Source organism: Strigops habroptila, chromosome 3 (assembly GCF_004027225.2).
Source record: "Strigops habroptila isolate Jane chromosome 3, bStrHab1.2.pri, whole genome shotgun sequence".
NCBI lineage: Eukaryota > Metazoa > Chordata > Aves > Psittaciformes > Psittacidae > Strigops > Strigops habroptila.
Window position 1 is genome coordinate 76,941,437 of NC_044279.2, and position 14,325 is coordinate 76,955,761.

A 14,325-nucleotide genomic window follows, 5' to 3' on the forward strand; every position below is an offset into this window, starting at 1 on the left:
TAGTTGTCTAAAGATGCAGTAAGCCTCTGTGGAATTGGGTTGCTAAGGAATTTTAGTACTCTGAAATCATATTGGTAGGTTTCCACAGATAGGGAGTTTCTACCTGTGATTCCTAAACAAATAACTTACTCCCATGGTGTTTGAGTGTTTTGTTTGAGGACAAGTTGTAACGTATACAGGCAAGAGAAGCTGAGGTTCTGACCCAGACATGAGTGGGTGGTCTCTCAGATACCTGATGATTTTAGTAATCCTGAGGAGTTTGGAAATATTATACAAGCAAACACTGTCAGTGGCTCCCTTGTGACTAAAATGAGTTTGGATTTACATTCTGATAACCGCAGAAGCTGGAAAGCAGCTGCACCCTGTGTGAATAGCCTGTATTTCTTCTCCTTTTTGACAGCGGTCAAAAGTGGATGCCTAAGACAGCAGGGTTAGTATTTATTCATAACAGAATTTTCTCAGCCTCCAGCTGTTTGTTGCACGGGAACTTTCTTGACCACTGGCAGTTTCTGTGTGTTTAGAATCCACCCAATAGATTTCTCTTAAGTGAACACAGAAAAGAAAGTTAGTTCTTTTTTTCCTCCTTGCCTGTCTGGTCAGATCTCTTCAAGGCAGAATAATTTTAGCACCTCTTTGTGTGTGCCTGGTTTATGTCATGCTCAGTCACTCCAAACAAGCAGCAGAAAACAACATTTGTAGCAGCGAAGGTGTTTGAATGTGTAGTGCAAAAATGTAATTTAGTTTTCAGTAATTCTGATTATAATCTGCTTTCTTGGCGTGTTAAAAATTCCTTTTTTTGCTGTTTGCCTATTGTCCTTTTGTGGCAATGCATCACCTACCTTTCTAAATCTAAGTGGAAGAGAGCAGTTACCATGTTTTCTCTCTTCTCTTTTGGGGTAGTTAACAATGTGTGTATCAAAATATCAGCCGCTTACAGATGCCAATTTAAACTGCTATAACTTGTTCATGTGTGTCTGCACCATAAATAGTATTGCCTGTAAAATGAGTTGACTGTATAGCCATTGGGCTGAATATGTGTGGCTGTTCAAAGTCGTGGTGGTGGGTGAACTTTTCAAGGGCTTTTGGGTCAGATTTTTCCCCTAAATGGAAAGTGTAAAAGATTTGTTAAGGAAGTGCAAAAGGTTTTTTCAGAGTTGCAGAGGTTAGCAAGAGTCCATGGCTTGTGAAACACCAATGATCTTTAGCTGAAGAATAATACATATAGTTAAGTTAAAGATGGAAGTTACGTATGTCTTACTAACTTCAGATTTTTCTGGGATCCATACTATGTATGTACAGAGCCCACTAAGAAGTGGGTGAAGAGCAGCATCAACTGTGGTGCTTGAAAAGGAGAGCACTTCTGCTCACATTCAGAATGTTTTGTACATTTTGTGTCTGAGAATGTTGAGCTGTTATTCAAAACTGCCTTGGCAGCTTCAGAGTTCAAGTTTTCAAATGGCATTTCTAGATACCCTGTCATAACATGACTTGAGGGACTTCAGCATCTTCAGTGGTTGAAGGTGTTACTGGCACAACAGTATCTTGCTGCAAATAACTAAGTAGTTCAAACTACCTTCAGAGCAAGACTCGGATGAATTATTATTATTACTATTTTTATTTTTATATATATGGAGATGATCTTCTGTAGTTTAAATATTTTGCAGATAGGTAATGCATTAAAAAAATTAAGTAAACTTTCTTATTTAATACAGTAAAAAATGCAGCTGGGGTCCTGACCTATTTAATGTTTCTGAGTGTGACCATTGTTTTCATGATATTCATAAAACTCTTTGTTTTAAGCTTAGCAGGGAATTCCTGTTAAGCTACTGGGTATTTCACAGAATATTAGATAACACAAACATTAAAAAAAAGATACATAGAAAATGGGCCGTAGGTTATTTGTACAAGTGCGGGTGTGAATTAGAGACAGTTGGAGGTAGAAGCAAAACTCTCGTCTTTCAACCACTGCTGCAGGTTTGGTGCTTATTTAGGTGAAACACAAATTACATATTTTGAGTTACGTATCTTCTCTGTTCTTAATGATTGAGCTGCCATTGGTAATCCGTCCTATTGTTCTAGAAGGATGATGCACGTTTTAGTGACGTGTTAACTTCTTGGCATTTATAGTTAATGTTAACACTTCATTGAGTCAGGGGTTAAAATACCATGAGGTTGCATATAACATAGGTATAGTGATTTTAAAAAGTAATTATATGTGGTTTAAGTGTGTTAGCATTCAAAATTATTAGCAGGGAGTACTGAATGCGATATGTGACTTAGCAGTAGTCACTTACATTAGTAAGTTTTCACTTCTCTATTTACTAACAGGAAACCCAGTTAGGACTGCGCGATGGTAATAACACTGAAATGCTCAATCTAGATGCTGATGAGAAACTTCAAGAAAATAGTGAGTAGGCTAGGAGATGGTTAACGTCTTGTGTTGGTATTTTTTGTATAAGACTCAGCTTTGGCAAAATTGAGAGGGGGGGAAAAAAGGTAGAAACAGGTTCAAATGGTAACTTCAGAGAACTTTTAATGTATATCTTGTCTCTAAGACTTCCCTCAGTGTGGTTCAGAAAAATATTTTGCTCTTTCTTATTTTAGGAGCTTCTTTTCATTATGAATTTCTTTCAAGTCGCAGTTTCCAAGGTGTGGTTTTGTTTTAATATTTTCCTCTGTGTAATGAAATTAAGGTTTAATCTAAAAAAGGGTATTTTGGGACTAATTTTGCTAACAAATTTATGCTACTCTGCATATTTTGCAATGCTAGCTTAACACTAATTTATTCATAAGAAAATTATTAAATGTTTGCAGCAAAATTGCATTGATTTTTATTAAAAGAAGTTAAACATTTAATTAATCTGTTGCTAATGAGTACAATTTTCCCTGATGCAGTTTGTCCAAAGTGCTCATAAAGCCAAACAGAGCGGTGACTCAGCTTTCCTTTCATTTGTAGTAGTGATTGCATTTCTGTTAGACCTCAAATTGTCTCTTGAGATTTCTGACAAGTTCTTCTAACTGCTTGGCACTTATAGGGCTTCTACCACTGTTAGCAGTAGTGACTAGTGACTAATTGCTTGGATTTTAACATTAGGTTGTGCAATTCTACTTAAAGTGAGTATTAGTGAGACAAAAGAAATGCTGATGGCCTTTTTACAGTATCGCAGTTGCTGATGATGATTGGGAAGTGCACTGGGGTTAAAGCACAAGTTGTGACAAAACACCAAATTTATCAGTCTTAAGCTGGGTCTGCAATAGGCTAGTTTAAAACTAGCGGGTGCCATAAAGCACTGGAAGTAAAATGCCACAACCTGCAGAAAGCAGCTTGTGACATTGGCTGGTCGTCACTGGAGTCCTGTTGTACACCAGATGACGTTTGCAGTTCTTGTGTACTTGAGATGCTAGCGAATGAAAAATCTTAAAGTCTTCATCTCCTGTTCACTCAAGTGGCTGCTTCAGTCGTTTTATAAAATAGAAAAAAAAAAAATTACAGCTATGAAAAGGAACCATGGAATGAGTGGGAAAAGGGAGTGATAGTAGCTCTCTTGATGCAGCTGCATTAGTATGAATCAGAGAATCATAGAATGGTTTGGGTTGGAAAGGACCTTAAGATCATCTAGTTCCAACCGGCCTGCCGTGGGCAGGGACACCTCACACTAGACCATGGCGCCCAAGGCTCTGTCCAGCCTGGCCTTGAACACTGCCAGGGGTGGAGCATTCACCACTTCTTTGAGCAGTATGTGCCAGTGCCTCACCACTCTCACATTAAAGAACTTCCTCCTTATATCCAACCTGAACTTCTCTTGTTTAAGTTTGAACCCATTACCCCTTGCCCTATCACTACAGTCCCTAATGAAGAGTCCCTCTCCAGCATCCTTGCAGGCCCCCTTCAGATACTGGAAGGCTGCTATGAGGTCTCCACGCAGCTTCTCTTCTCCAGGCTGAACAGCCCCAACTTTCTCAGCCTGTCTTCATATGGGAGGTGCTCCAGCCCTCTTAGCATCCTTGTGGCCTCCTCTGGACTTGTTCCAGCAGTTCTGTGTTGTTCTTATGTTGAAGACACCAGAACTGCACACAGTGCTCCAGGTGGGGTCTCATGAGAGCAGAGAGAGTATGCTTCTATAACTGGTGAAGACAAAATACTTTTTAAAATAAATAGCTTTTCATAATAAGTATAGGATTTCTTGCAAGCATCTGGTTTGGTTTTTTTTTTGTGTGTGTGTGAGAATGTTTGGTCTCTTTTATGCTCAGTGCAGTATTGATGGGCTAGGATAGCTAACAAAGGTACTTAATCTTGTTAAGAAAACATGCTTTCTGATATCAGGATTTAGGAAAGATGAGGCTTTGCCTGTGAAACTTTCTGACCTCTCAGAATGTGGCTGGCTTTATCCAGGCTCTCCAGATTAGGTTTACTCATTAATCAAATCCATTAGGATCTCATTGAAGATATTTTTAGAAGAGAGTAGTATGAAACTGTAGTAACAGGTGGGGGGGGGGAGGGGAAGAAAGTAATCGTTTATTTAAGCTCCTCTGGTATATTTTATTTTCTAAAAACTAAGTCTTGAGTGTCTAATTGTGAATAGGTTTTTAAAGTTATGTGAAAAAGTTTATCTTTTATTATTTAGAACACTCAAAAACTTTTGTCAGTGTTTGGAAACTCACAGGTGCCTGGGTTTTAAGGAAAAAAGGCTTTGAAATTATAAAATGCAGAGTCCAACAATGTGTGGCTCCTTTTTTTATTTTATTTTTAAAGTGCAAGTTTTCTATTTGCTCTCCCCCTGCTGTTGAAGGGTCTCAGTCTGGTTCCTGATTCCAGCTGCCAGATTCTTGAAGCCTTCTCCATTGCCTGCCAGGAGAAACAGGTGTAGAGTGGGCTTCCTTTGACTCCTGCTCTTGGAATCAATGGCTCCCTCTGCAGTCCTTTTAAGAGAAACTAAAGTGTCTTAGATCCTCTGCCGTTCCACCTTTTCTTCTTTCCCTGGGAGAACTACAATAGGTACACGAGTTTTGTCTTACCTCCACCTTCCACTCTTTTTCTGCGTGTTCAGGACAACTCTTACCTACGGATGGTGTAAGTCTACAGAGGCTAAAGATGTAGAATACACCTTTCCAGAATGCTTGCAGTTAACTGGATCTGTTGTGGTTGCTGTATGCTGTGTGCGGCTGAAATTTAGTGAGGACACTGGGCTCCAGCTTCCTTAAAAAGGAGACTAAAAGAGTGCCAGACGTGATACGGTGATGGTGGAAGGAAGAGAGGCTGAGAGTTGTGGGGAAGAAATGTGCATAGGACTTTTATGAGAACTGTGGGTGAAGGAAAAATTAATATTATCAGCTAACTCATATTTTTAAGTACTTTTTTGGGATCTAAAAAATAACTCTACTGAATAGATAGCTGGGCCTAAGAACTAATTTTAGGAAAACATAATATCCGTGCATTCTACTAGGGTAGTTTGCTCATTAATTGTTTTCAGGAGGATCTTTGTCAGATAGAACTCTTTGAATTAAGGTGACAGTGACTTTTACTTTTAAATGGCAGGGAAGGCTGGAAATGGATATTACTTTATAAGCTTCTTCTAGAATTTTTAGAACACTAAATAAACTGTGTCACATTTTCTTGCAAAAAATCTTAAAACCTGCAAATTTCAAAGTGAAAAATTTCACTCACTAAACATGAATTTGTTTAAATATGCAGGCTAGCAAAAGAAAATTAGACACAAGGCTCTGCAAAAAGAGGAATGTAAAAATTGCTGCACTAGATCAGGCCTGTGGAATGATCTTTTTATATATATACATATTAAAATGTATGTGTGTGTGTGTATAACTTACCCTTTCACTTCGTAAAAATTATGTCATTGCCAGAAACAGAAAAGCTTGTATTGCTATTGTCTTGTAATCCTCTAACACAAATAAATCTTCAGAGATACGTGAAACATAAAATCCAAAAGGACTTGTGAAATTTGTGGTTGCAATTTATGTTTGTACAACAACAAATTTTTCTTTGTCTGCATAACAGTTCATTTTCCAAGTAACTGTATATCCCCTTAAGTTGGTGTGTGTTGTTTTGGGATGGTTTTTTTTTTGTGAGCGGGTTACGTTTTATTTATATTGTGGTAGCAGAAGGGTGATTATTTGTTAGAACATTGTCAAACTGCTTTTTTTGTGTATGCCACACTCGTGTCATTTTGCATTGAAGGAGATCTGCAGCCCAAATGTTGGATTTTATTAATGTAAAATCTTCCCTCTGCCTCACACTTTTCTTTATTCTGACCTCTCAGACATTTAGAGTGTTTTGGAGGGGTTTTGAGCCTTCACTGTCTGTGCTTTTAGACAATATCCTAAAAGAGGATGCATTATGGTTCTGCTACAGTCATTTCAATATTTTTCTGTGTTACTGTTCAGCGTAGTTTTAGCTTTTCTTGGTGGTTGTTTTATTTTTGGGCTTTTGATTATGTAACTTCCTAAGATATTTTTCTTAAACCTTTCCACACTGAAGTGCAGGTTCTTGCTGGGTTGGGAATTTGGTAGAGGCTTTTTTTCTGCTATATATTACCTCTCAACATTAAGCTAAATCTGTTCTTTTGTTCATAAGATTTCTGGGAAATTCAGGTTGGAAGGGTTCTCTAGTCTGACCTCCTGCTCAAAGCAGGGTCAGCTATGAGATCAGAACAGGCTATAAGGGATTTTATCCAGTCTGGCCTTGAAAATCTCGAAGCAAGGAAACCAAAAAACTTCTCTGGGCTATCTCTTCCACTGCTTCTCTGTCCTCATGGTGAAAATGAGTCATCTTATATCCAGTCTGGACTTCTCATTTCAGCTTTAATGCTTGTTGTTTTTTGTCCTGTCACATTGCACCACTGTGGTAAGCCTGACTCCTTGCTAACCTCCTTGTAGGTACAGGCAGGCTGCTGTTAGGTCTCTCCAAAGCCATCTCTTCTGCAGGCCGAATAAGCACATCTTCCTCAGCCTCTCCAAATAGGGCAAGGGCTCACACTCCCTGAGCATCCTGGTGGCCTATTGCATCCGCTTTATGGATATATTTCTTGTATTGGGGGGCCCAAAATGAGGTGTGTCAGACCATATCTGGAATAATAAGCACGGATTAGAGGTGGCAATCAGTTCCCTTATCTACTAGCAAGACTCGTTCTTAATAAAGCCTGGGATACTGTTGACCTTTCCTGCTAGGGCGCACTGCTGGCTCATGATCAGCTTGCTATCTGTCAGCCACCAGACTGTATCACTGCCAGGGCCTCTCAGGTGTGGGGCTTTGTGTTTGTCCTGTCTGAATTCATCCAGTTCCTATAGGGGCCATTCTTATTACCTGTCTAGATCCATCTGAATGGCAGCCTTGCCCTTGAACGTGTTGACTGAACCTCTTCACCTCAGTTAAGATTCTGCCCCTCTACTCTGCGCTCATGAGACCCCACTTGGAGTATTGTGTGCAGTTCTGGTGTCTTCAGCATAAGAAGGACATGGAACTGTTGGAGCCAGTCCACAGGAGGCCATGAGGATCATAAGGGGGCTGGAGCACCTCCCATACAGACAGGCTGAGAAGGTTGGGGCTGTTCAGCCTGGAGAAGAGAAGCTGCGTGGAGACCTCATAGCAGCCTTCCAGTATCTGAAGGGGGCCTATAAGGATGCTGGAGAGGGACTCTTCATTAGGGACTGTAGTGATAGGGCAAGGGGTAATGGGTTCAAACTTAAACAGGGGAAGTTCAGGTTAGATACAAGGAAGAAATCCTTCACCGTGAGGGTGGTGAGGCACTGGCACAGGTTGCCAAAAGAAGTGGTAAATGCTCCATCTCTGGCAGCGTTCAAAGCCAGGTTGGACAGAGTCTTTGTCTACTAGACCTTTACAACATGGTCTAGTGTGAGGTGTCCCTGCCCATGGCAGGGGGTTGGAACTAGATGATCTTAAGGTCCTTTTCAACCCAAACCATTCTGTGATTGTAAGTATTATCTTAAAATTCTGACCAGAGTCCACTCTACTGGCCCTTCAAGTCATTGGTAAAGTTGTTTAATGGACTTTTCCTTGGGTAGACCCCTGCAGCACTCCATTTGATACCAGCCTCCAGGTAGCATACAATGCAGAAACCATTAACTTCTGAGCCTGACCAGCCAACCGTTTCCTGCAAGTCTAGTCGTTCATCTATTCTAAAAAGAGGGATTCTTTCCTAGTTCAGTAATACTCAATTTCTTGAAGTTCCCATGTCCTCTTTAGTGTCTTGATGTATTTAATTGTTAGCTTTTCTTACCAGTGAAAACCTACATTGGTAGGCTTATTTTGTGTCTTGAACAGTTTCCATGTTCACGAGTACTTTTTTTACACTGTGACTAATTTTCTTGGTGTACTTCTTGTGAGAAACTTTGTCATTGCCTTTCTCTAAGTTACTCTTTCTTTCTCAGCTCTTTTTTTTTCAGTGCTGACATTATCATGCCATATCTTTTTTTTTTTATACTGCAGATTTTAGTTATTGCAGATGCCTTTGCCTACTCTCTGAAGTAGAGCAAGCACATTAACATTTCTTAAAAGCAGATGGGCTTTCTAGTTGCTTTAAAACAGGTTGTGCCTGGGCCTACAATCTTATTGTTTCTAGCCCAGGTAATTTGTTGTTCTTAATTATTTACGCACTTCAGTGTGAAATGGTAGTTTCGATAGATATGCATGCTGGATGGTAATGTGTTTGGAGCAGCTATGTCACTGTTATTCTTCAAGTAAAATTCACATTAAAGCAAAGTTTTGTTGGTGGTACTTCACTTCGGTGTCTGCTAGATGTTCCAGTTCTCATTTAAATTTTTTGTTTATGGTCTAATAAAATAATTTCCCATTCCTTTCTATGATTTTGTTGGTTTTAAAATAATTCCCATTTTATACTTCAGTTTTTATGATCCCTCCTTTTCTACAGCTTCATGAAATTGAATTTCTATTTTATAGTGCTAAACTAACAAGATTCCCATGTATATGCTGTATGTAGTGCTGATTTACTCCCAGAGGCTGTATTTCATTTTTCTTCCCAGTACTGGCCACAAACTGTTCCCTTGCTTTACCATTCATGTGAATTGTACTTGTCTCATACCAGCAACAGGCTAAAATACCTCCTGATTTCAGGTTGTGTAAGAGTAGCTCTTAAACATTTACCCTCACTCAGAACTATGCTGTTCTGCGATGTGGCCACACATCTGTAGCTCTTTTACCAGTTGTCACACTTGTGTTTTAGCGTCAACAACAGAATTCGTGGAGCGAATACTTTTGAGCTAGACAATTTTGAGTCCAGATGTTTTGAGACATCCAGTTTTGAGAATCAGATGTATGGACTGAGGTACAAATAGGTTTCAGTGGGTCTGGTATGGTGGGAATACATGGATAAAAGTCTGAGTTATTTACCAAACTGTAAATCAAAATTTTCTTACTTTCAAAGATTACTTTTAAATGAAAATACTGTTTTGAATGTGGGTCACATGGGTACATGTTTCCAAATGTGAAATCACCTTACACATTTGATTGACTGTCTGTCTTCTGGATGTCATTACCACCTTATAGTTCATCAGTTTCTCAGTTCATTTGTGGTTTTGCTTAGGGCTGTGTCTGTGCAGGCAAACAACCCAATTTCTATAATCCTTGTTAGATGCCAATATGCAGATGATGGGTTTTGTCTATATTTGTGACCTGTCAACAATATCAAAATACAGATGAGTGAACTTGACTCTTGGAGCGGGGAAGGGGAGGTAGGAGCGGAAGGGAAAGTGGCTGCTAGGTCTTGGATTGGTTTGGTTTTGTGGTGGATTGTTTTGTTCCTTCAAAGACTGACTAAACCATGTTACCTTTATCGTGCTTCTCTCCTCATTCCAGTTTAATGTAGCAGATCACAGATTTGTGTGTGATTATAATTTGGTTGCTTTGTTGTGTGGCTTATTGAGTATTGCAGTGTGGTCTGTTAGCCAGTAGAAGTATTGCTAACTGTGTATCTAGATGTTTGCATAAAATACTAAGTGCATGTGTTGAATTTTTGTGTAAAGAAAAGAGTATTTTGCTACCTGTGCAAGAAATTCTGACCAAATGAAGTAATTAAATGAAGAGTGTGTAAATAATTAATGATCAAATATAATGTAGATCTTTTTGGCCAAAGAAATTACTGAAAGTGTATGCTTAAACTGTATTTTAAAAGCAAACAATTAAACAGAAAACTTCCTTAATGGCCTTGGAATCTTTTAACATGTGAGCCAAAGGAAATGCCTACCTTATGTTGTCATTGGAACAGCATCTATTTGAGGTTCCCTTAGGCCTCTTTTTTACCCTGCTAACTAAGTTATGCGTGTGCAGTGAAAGTCTCTTTTACATATAAAAGTTATTTTTCACGAGAAGTACTCTGCTTTCAAGCAGTTTCTGCCTGTGGTTAATAAGTTCCTTTGAAAATTCAGATTTTTCTCCAGAGATGTTGATAGATGTAATTTTTTTTAATTCCTGCTTTATATGTTAAAGAAGAAGTGGTAGAAGCCATACTTATTCAGAATGACAAAGGAAGTCCATAACAGAGCAAAACTTAGATACCCTGACTGACAGTCGTCTGCTACAGCCATTAAAATGGTTCTTTTTCGTTTGGAAGATTTTTCTGAAAATTGTGCTATAAAATGATACCATAGCAATGGGGTTAGAGATGTACATATGTTGCTAAGAAACTACATGATCTGTTCTGGACCAGCTACTGTGATAGAGTGGCTGTCTTAAGTTGCTGCGTATGAAAAAGGGCCACTTTAGGTGATGTGCGTTTTGCTCCACCGATTTCTGACCTGCAATGCTTGCCTTTGCAGATGGAACATGAGGATTTTGTAATGGAGGGGCATGGCAAGACTCCACCTCCTGGTGAAGAAAACAAACAGTGAGTCACACGTTTATTTAAAAAGGGCCTTACCATAGTAAATGGTGTGAAGCACTCTTATTTAAATGTGCTGGGAGCATTGGTCGTTTGTTGGGTGCTCACCCTTTTGGTTCCTTAAATATCCATATATAATAGTGGATGGTGGCTGAGGAACAAAAAAACAACAACAACAAAAAAAAAGGCAGGATGTTGACTTGCATTAAATTTAAAAGCATAGAAATATGCATTTCAATTTCAGAAGTTTAATCAGAAGTTGTTGTAAAGGGAATAATCATTCTGGAAGCTTGGCACTGAGGTAGCGAGTTTGTACATTCAGCTATTCTTCACTGAAATAATGTGAAATACGGTAGAACCAGGGCCTTCCTTTTGGTGTGCATATGGTAGATCAGTTCTTTTTGCAATACAAACCTTACTTCTTTAGAATGTCTTTTAATAAAGAAACTGGCACTGTAAACAAAATGCTTTTTCAAGGGTGAACAATTTAAGATGCTGGTACACAGTGCTTTAGGGAAAGAAGCTTGATCAGAGAAGAAAATGACAGGTTTTCATTAGCAAAAGGCTTTTTCATATTACTTCAGACTGAAATCCAGTAATGGTTGGGATTTTTTCCTGTGTTTTTGCTCAGATGGGAAGAACAGAGTCTTGTCCTGGAAGTATTGCAGTGATGCTTGTCTTCCATATTCTTTTCTTCAGTTAGTGCAATGGTAATTCAATTTTGATGTCATAATAAATTTTTTTCCTGACCTGCCTTTTGGAGCAAGCAAGAAGATGACCTTTGAGAAATCCACAGCATAAAACTGTTTTTTCCTGTGCCTAGTTGGATGTCTCCTCATGAGAAGTTCTCATTGATCAGCAGTGCGTTTGTTGCAGAAAGGCTGGCATTTGCCTTGGGGTGAAGGTCTTTCTTGCCATCCAGATTAGCAAATTTAAGTCCACTGCCTCTGCAATGGTGAGCAACCATTTCTGAGGTAGCCAAGATGAGTTCAGGAAAGTTCTAGTGCTGAACATGCACATTCTTTCCATCGTGGAAGTGAGCCAAACTTCTCAAAGTAATTGCCGCTATTTCTTTCTATTCAGGCTGCCCAACTTACTGTGGTACGAAGAGATACAGAGCTTGTTGAATTAGAAACTTTCAGAAAGTTCCAGAAGAAAAATCAGGAGAGAAATAAAAAGTAGGAGTTAGATTTCTGCTTTTCTGAATTGTTTCTTTAGATATCTAGGAGTATAATTAAACACGATTGGTACTGGATCTATAGCTTTGTGTTTGCTGTCTTATTTCAGGTGCAAGTGGAAGCTAGAATTACTTTGCAGTTGACCTGATGTCTAATTAGAGCTTTTCAAGTGCCTTACAACATTACCTCTGTCTTCTCCAAAACTGTGGTTATTAGAAAGAGAATATGAGATTAGTGATATGCAGGATTTTTATTTTTTTAACTAGCAAATCTGTGTTCAGGTGGCGTCTGGGGTTTTGTCATACACATCCTGCCCTAAGGAGTATCATTCCTAATAATCTAGTTAATCATATTTTTATAGATGTCTGAAAGTGCAATTTTAGTAATGAAACTAAGAGATGAAGATAAGTGTTTTGTGCAACTGTGGCATAATTCCAGCAAGATTCTATTGTGGGTATTGCTCTTAAATTTAAGTCAATCACTGGAATCTTTTTCTACCCACAGTCTCAAATTTTCAACTACTTAACAACATTGTCTGCCTTGGTAGAGCTTATCTCTTGCTGTAAGTGACGTTGATCTGGCATCTGAGGTAAACAAATGATAATCACACAAAGGATTTGTATTCTTGAGTGACTCCAAAAAGCTGCGTTGATTTCACATCTTTTGCTGTTGATCTCAAAAGAAAGGAAATAAAATATGAAATTGCCTTTTCATATTATTACTCCCTTGCATTAGAGATTAGTTAGGCATCCTGGTGTGTGGCTACTGAAGGGCCACAGAGACAGACTGGGGCATCTGACATAGGAGGAGAAGCTGAGAGAGCTGGGCCTGTTTTGCCTTGGGATGAGAAGACTTTGGCTTATCCACGTGTATAGATACCTGATGAGGGAACTATGGAAGACTGAGCCAAACTCTTTACAGTCGTGTCTCGTGAAGAGGCAAGAGGCAATGGGCAATGGGCGTAGACTGAAATACAGGGAATTCTACTCAAACCCAAGGGAAAAAGAAAATTACTGTGAAATGTGGTCACACCTTTGGAACAAGTTGCCCAAAAAGGTTGTGCCTTCATAATCTTTTCAAATATTTAAAACTCAGCTGGATACAACCCCAAGCAGCCTGCTGTAGTTAACTACACTTTGAGCAACCGGGTGGGATTGATGATCTTGGAGATCCCTTCCCTCCGCAGTGATTCAGTGTTCAAGGCCAGGCCGGACAGAGCCTTGGGCAACATGGTGTTATGTGAGGTGTCCTTGCCCATGGCAGCAGGGTTGGAACTAGACGATCTTAAAGTCTTTTCCAACCCTAACTGTTCTATGATTCTGTGTAGTACCTGTGTTCACTGTTGTCCTCCTAGTTGGTTTGAAAGAAAATTGGAGCTTGTTAGTGAAAAGTAGATCAAAAGTTTGAATGTAGAATCAGGCATTCTCTACAGAAATAGCTGCACTAGCTGAAGATGCTTCCTTCCCTTTCTAGCTGTTCATCAGACTTCCTTGAGATTACTGCCTCTACAGCTATGCAGATGTTTTTGGGGTTTGTTTTTTTTTTTTTTTCCCTTGAGTTCTTTTAATTTGTTTTCTTGAAAAGTTGACCATGTTAATGTAAATGCCTTTAACAGACAGCCTGTTCTGAGTAACTATATTGAGGTCCTTGAGGAAGTACTCAGAAGATACAGTTTCAGCAACTGACCTGCAAGGGAGCTAAGTTGCAGCAAAGTGCTGGAGCAGTCTACGAGTGTTACCCGCCTAGGCGAGCCCATCAATTTCTTAATATTTAACTGCATTTCAAGGGACTCAAAGTTTGAGTGGACATTGAAAGAATAGAAATAAAAAGATACTTGAGAGACTTTCAATGGAAGCAGTAGTTCTTACCTAGCCCCAGTTTCACGTGGTATTTCCTTTGCTGAAGTACAGCTTCATAATGGATTACAAGGAGCCACCATCCATGGCTGACTTCTGGCAATTTATTTCCAAAATGCAACAGAGAATTTCAACTCAGTTTGACTCAGGGATAAAAACTTGGCATTGCGAAAGTACCTTCTAGTATTAAAAACCAACCAACCAATTCTGCTTCTGTCTCTCAAACCTTTCTTTGGTTGTACTGAATAGTTCTTTTGGGCAGACTTAATGCACTAAAGTTGCAGCTTTTTAAGATTTTTTTTTTTTTTTTTTTTTCCATTGAGCTGTAGCTGATACCCGAGAACTGCTGTCTGCTGGCATCTGTTAGTTTTGTGGGGAGGAATTCTCTTGTTAGACTGTATATAGGGTCTTTAGACATTTTCA

The 14,325-nt window shown here is 39.1% G+C and overlaps 1 protein-coding gene across 24 annotated transcripts in view; it reads left to right on the forward strand.

Annotated features, from left to right (window-relative positions):
- The window catches only part of TNRC6B (trinucleotide repeat containing adaptor 6B), a 146,859-nt gene that overhangs the window by 32,112 nt on the left and 100,422 nt on the right, over window positions 1-14,325 (forward strand). For 12 of the 24 annotated variants that reach the window (XM_030478314.1, XM_030478313.1, XM_030478318.1 and 9 more), the window contains 2 exons: window positions 2,329-2,337; window positions 10,807-10,874. The exons of 4 other annotated variants lie outside the window; for them this stretch is intronic. In XM_030478314.1, the coding sequence (XP_030334174.1) occupies window positions 2,329-2,337; window positions 10,807-10,874 (77 nt within the window). Of the gene's footprint in view, window positions 1-2,328; window positions 2,408-10,806; window positions 10,875-11,499; window positions 11,579-14,325 lie in introns of those variants that run through there. 8 more of the 24 variants (XM_030478321.1, XM_030478315.1, XM_030478317.1 and 5 more) reach the window with 3 other exon arrangements.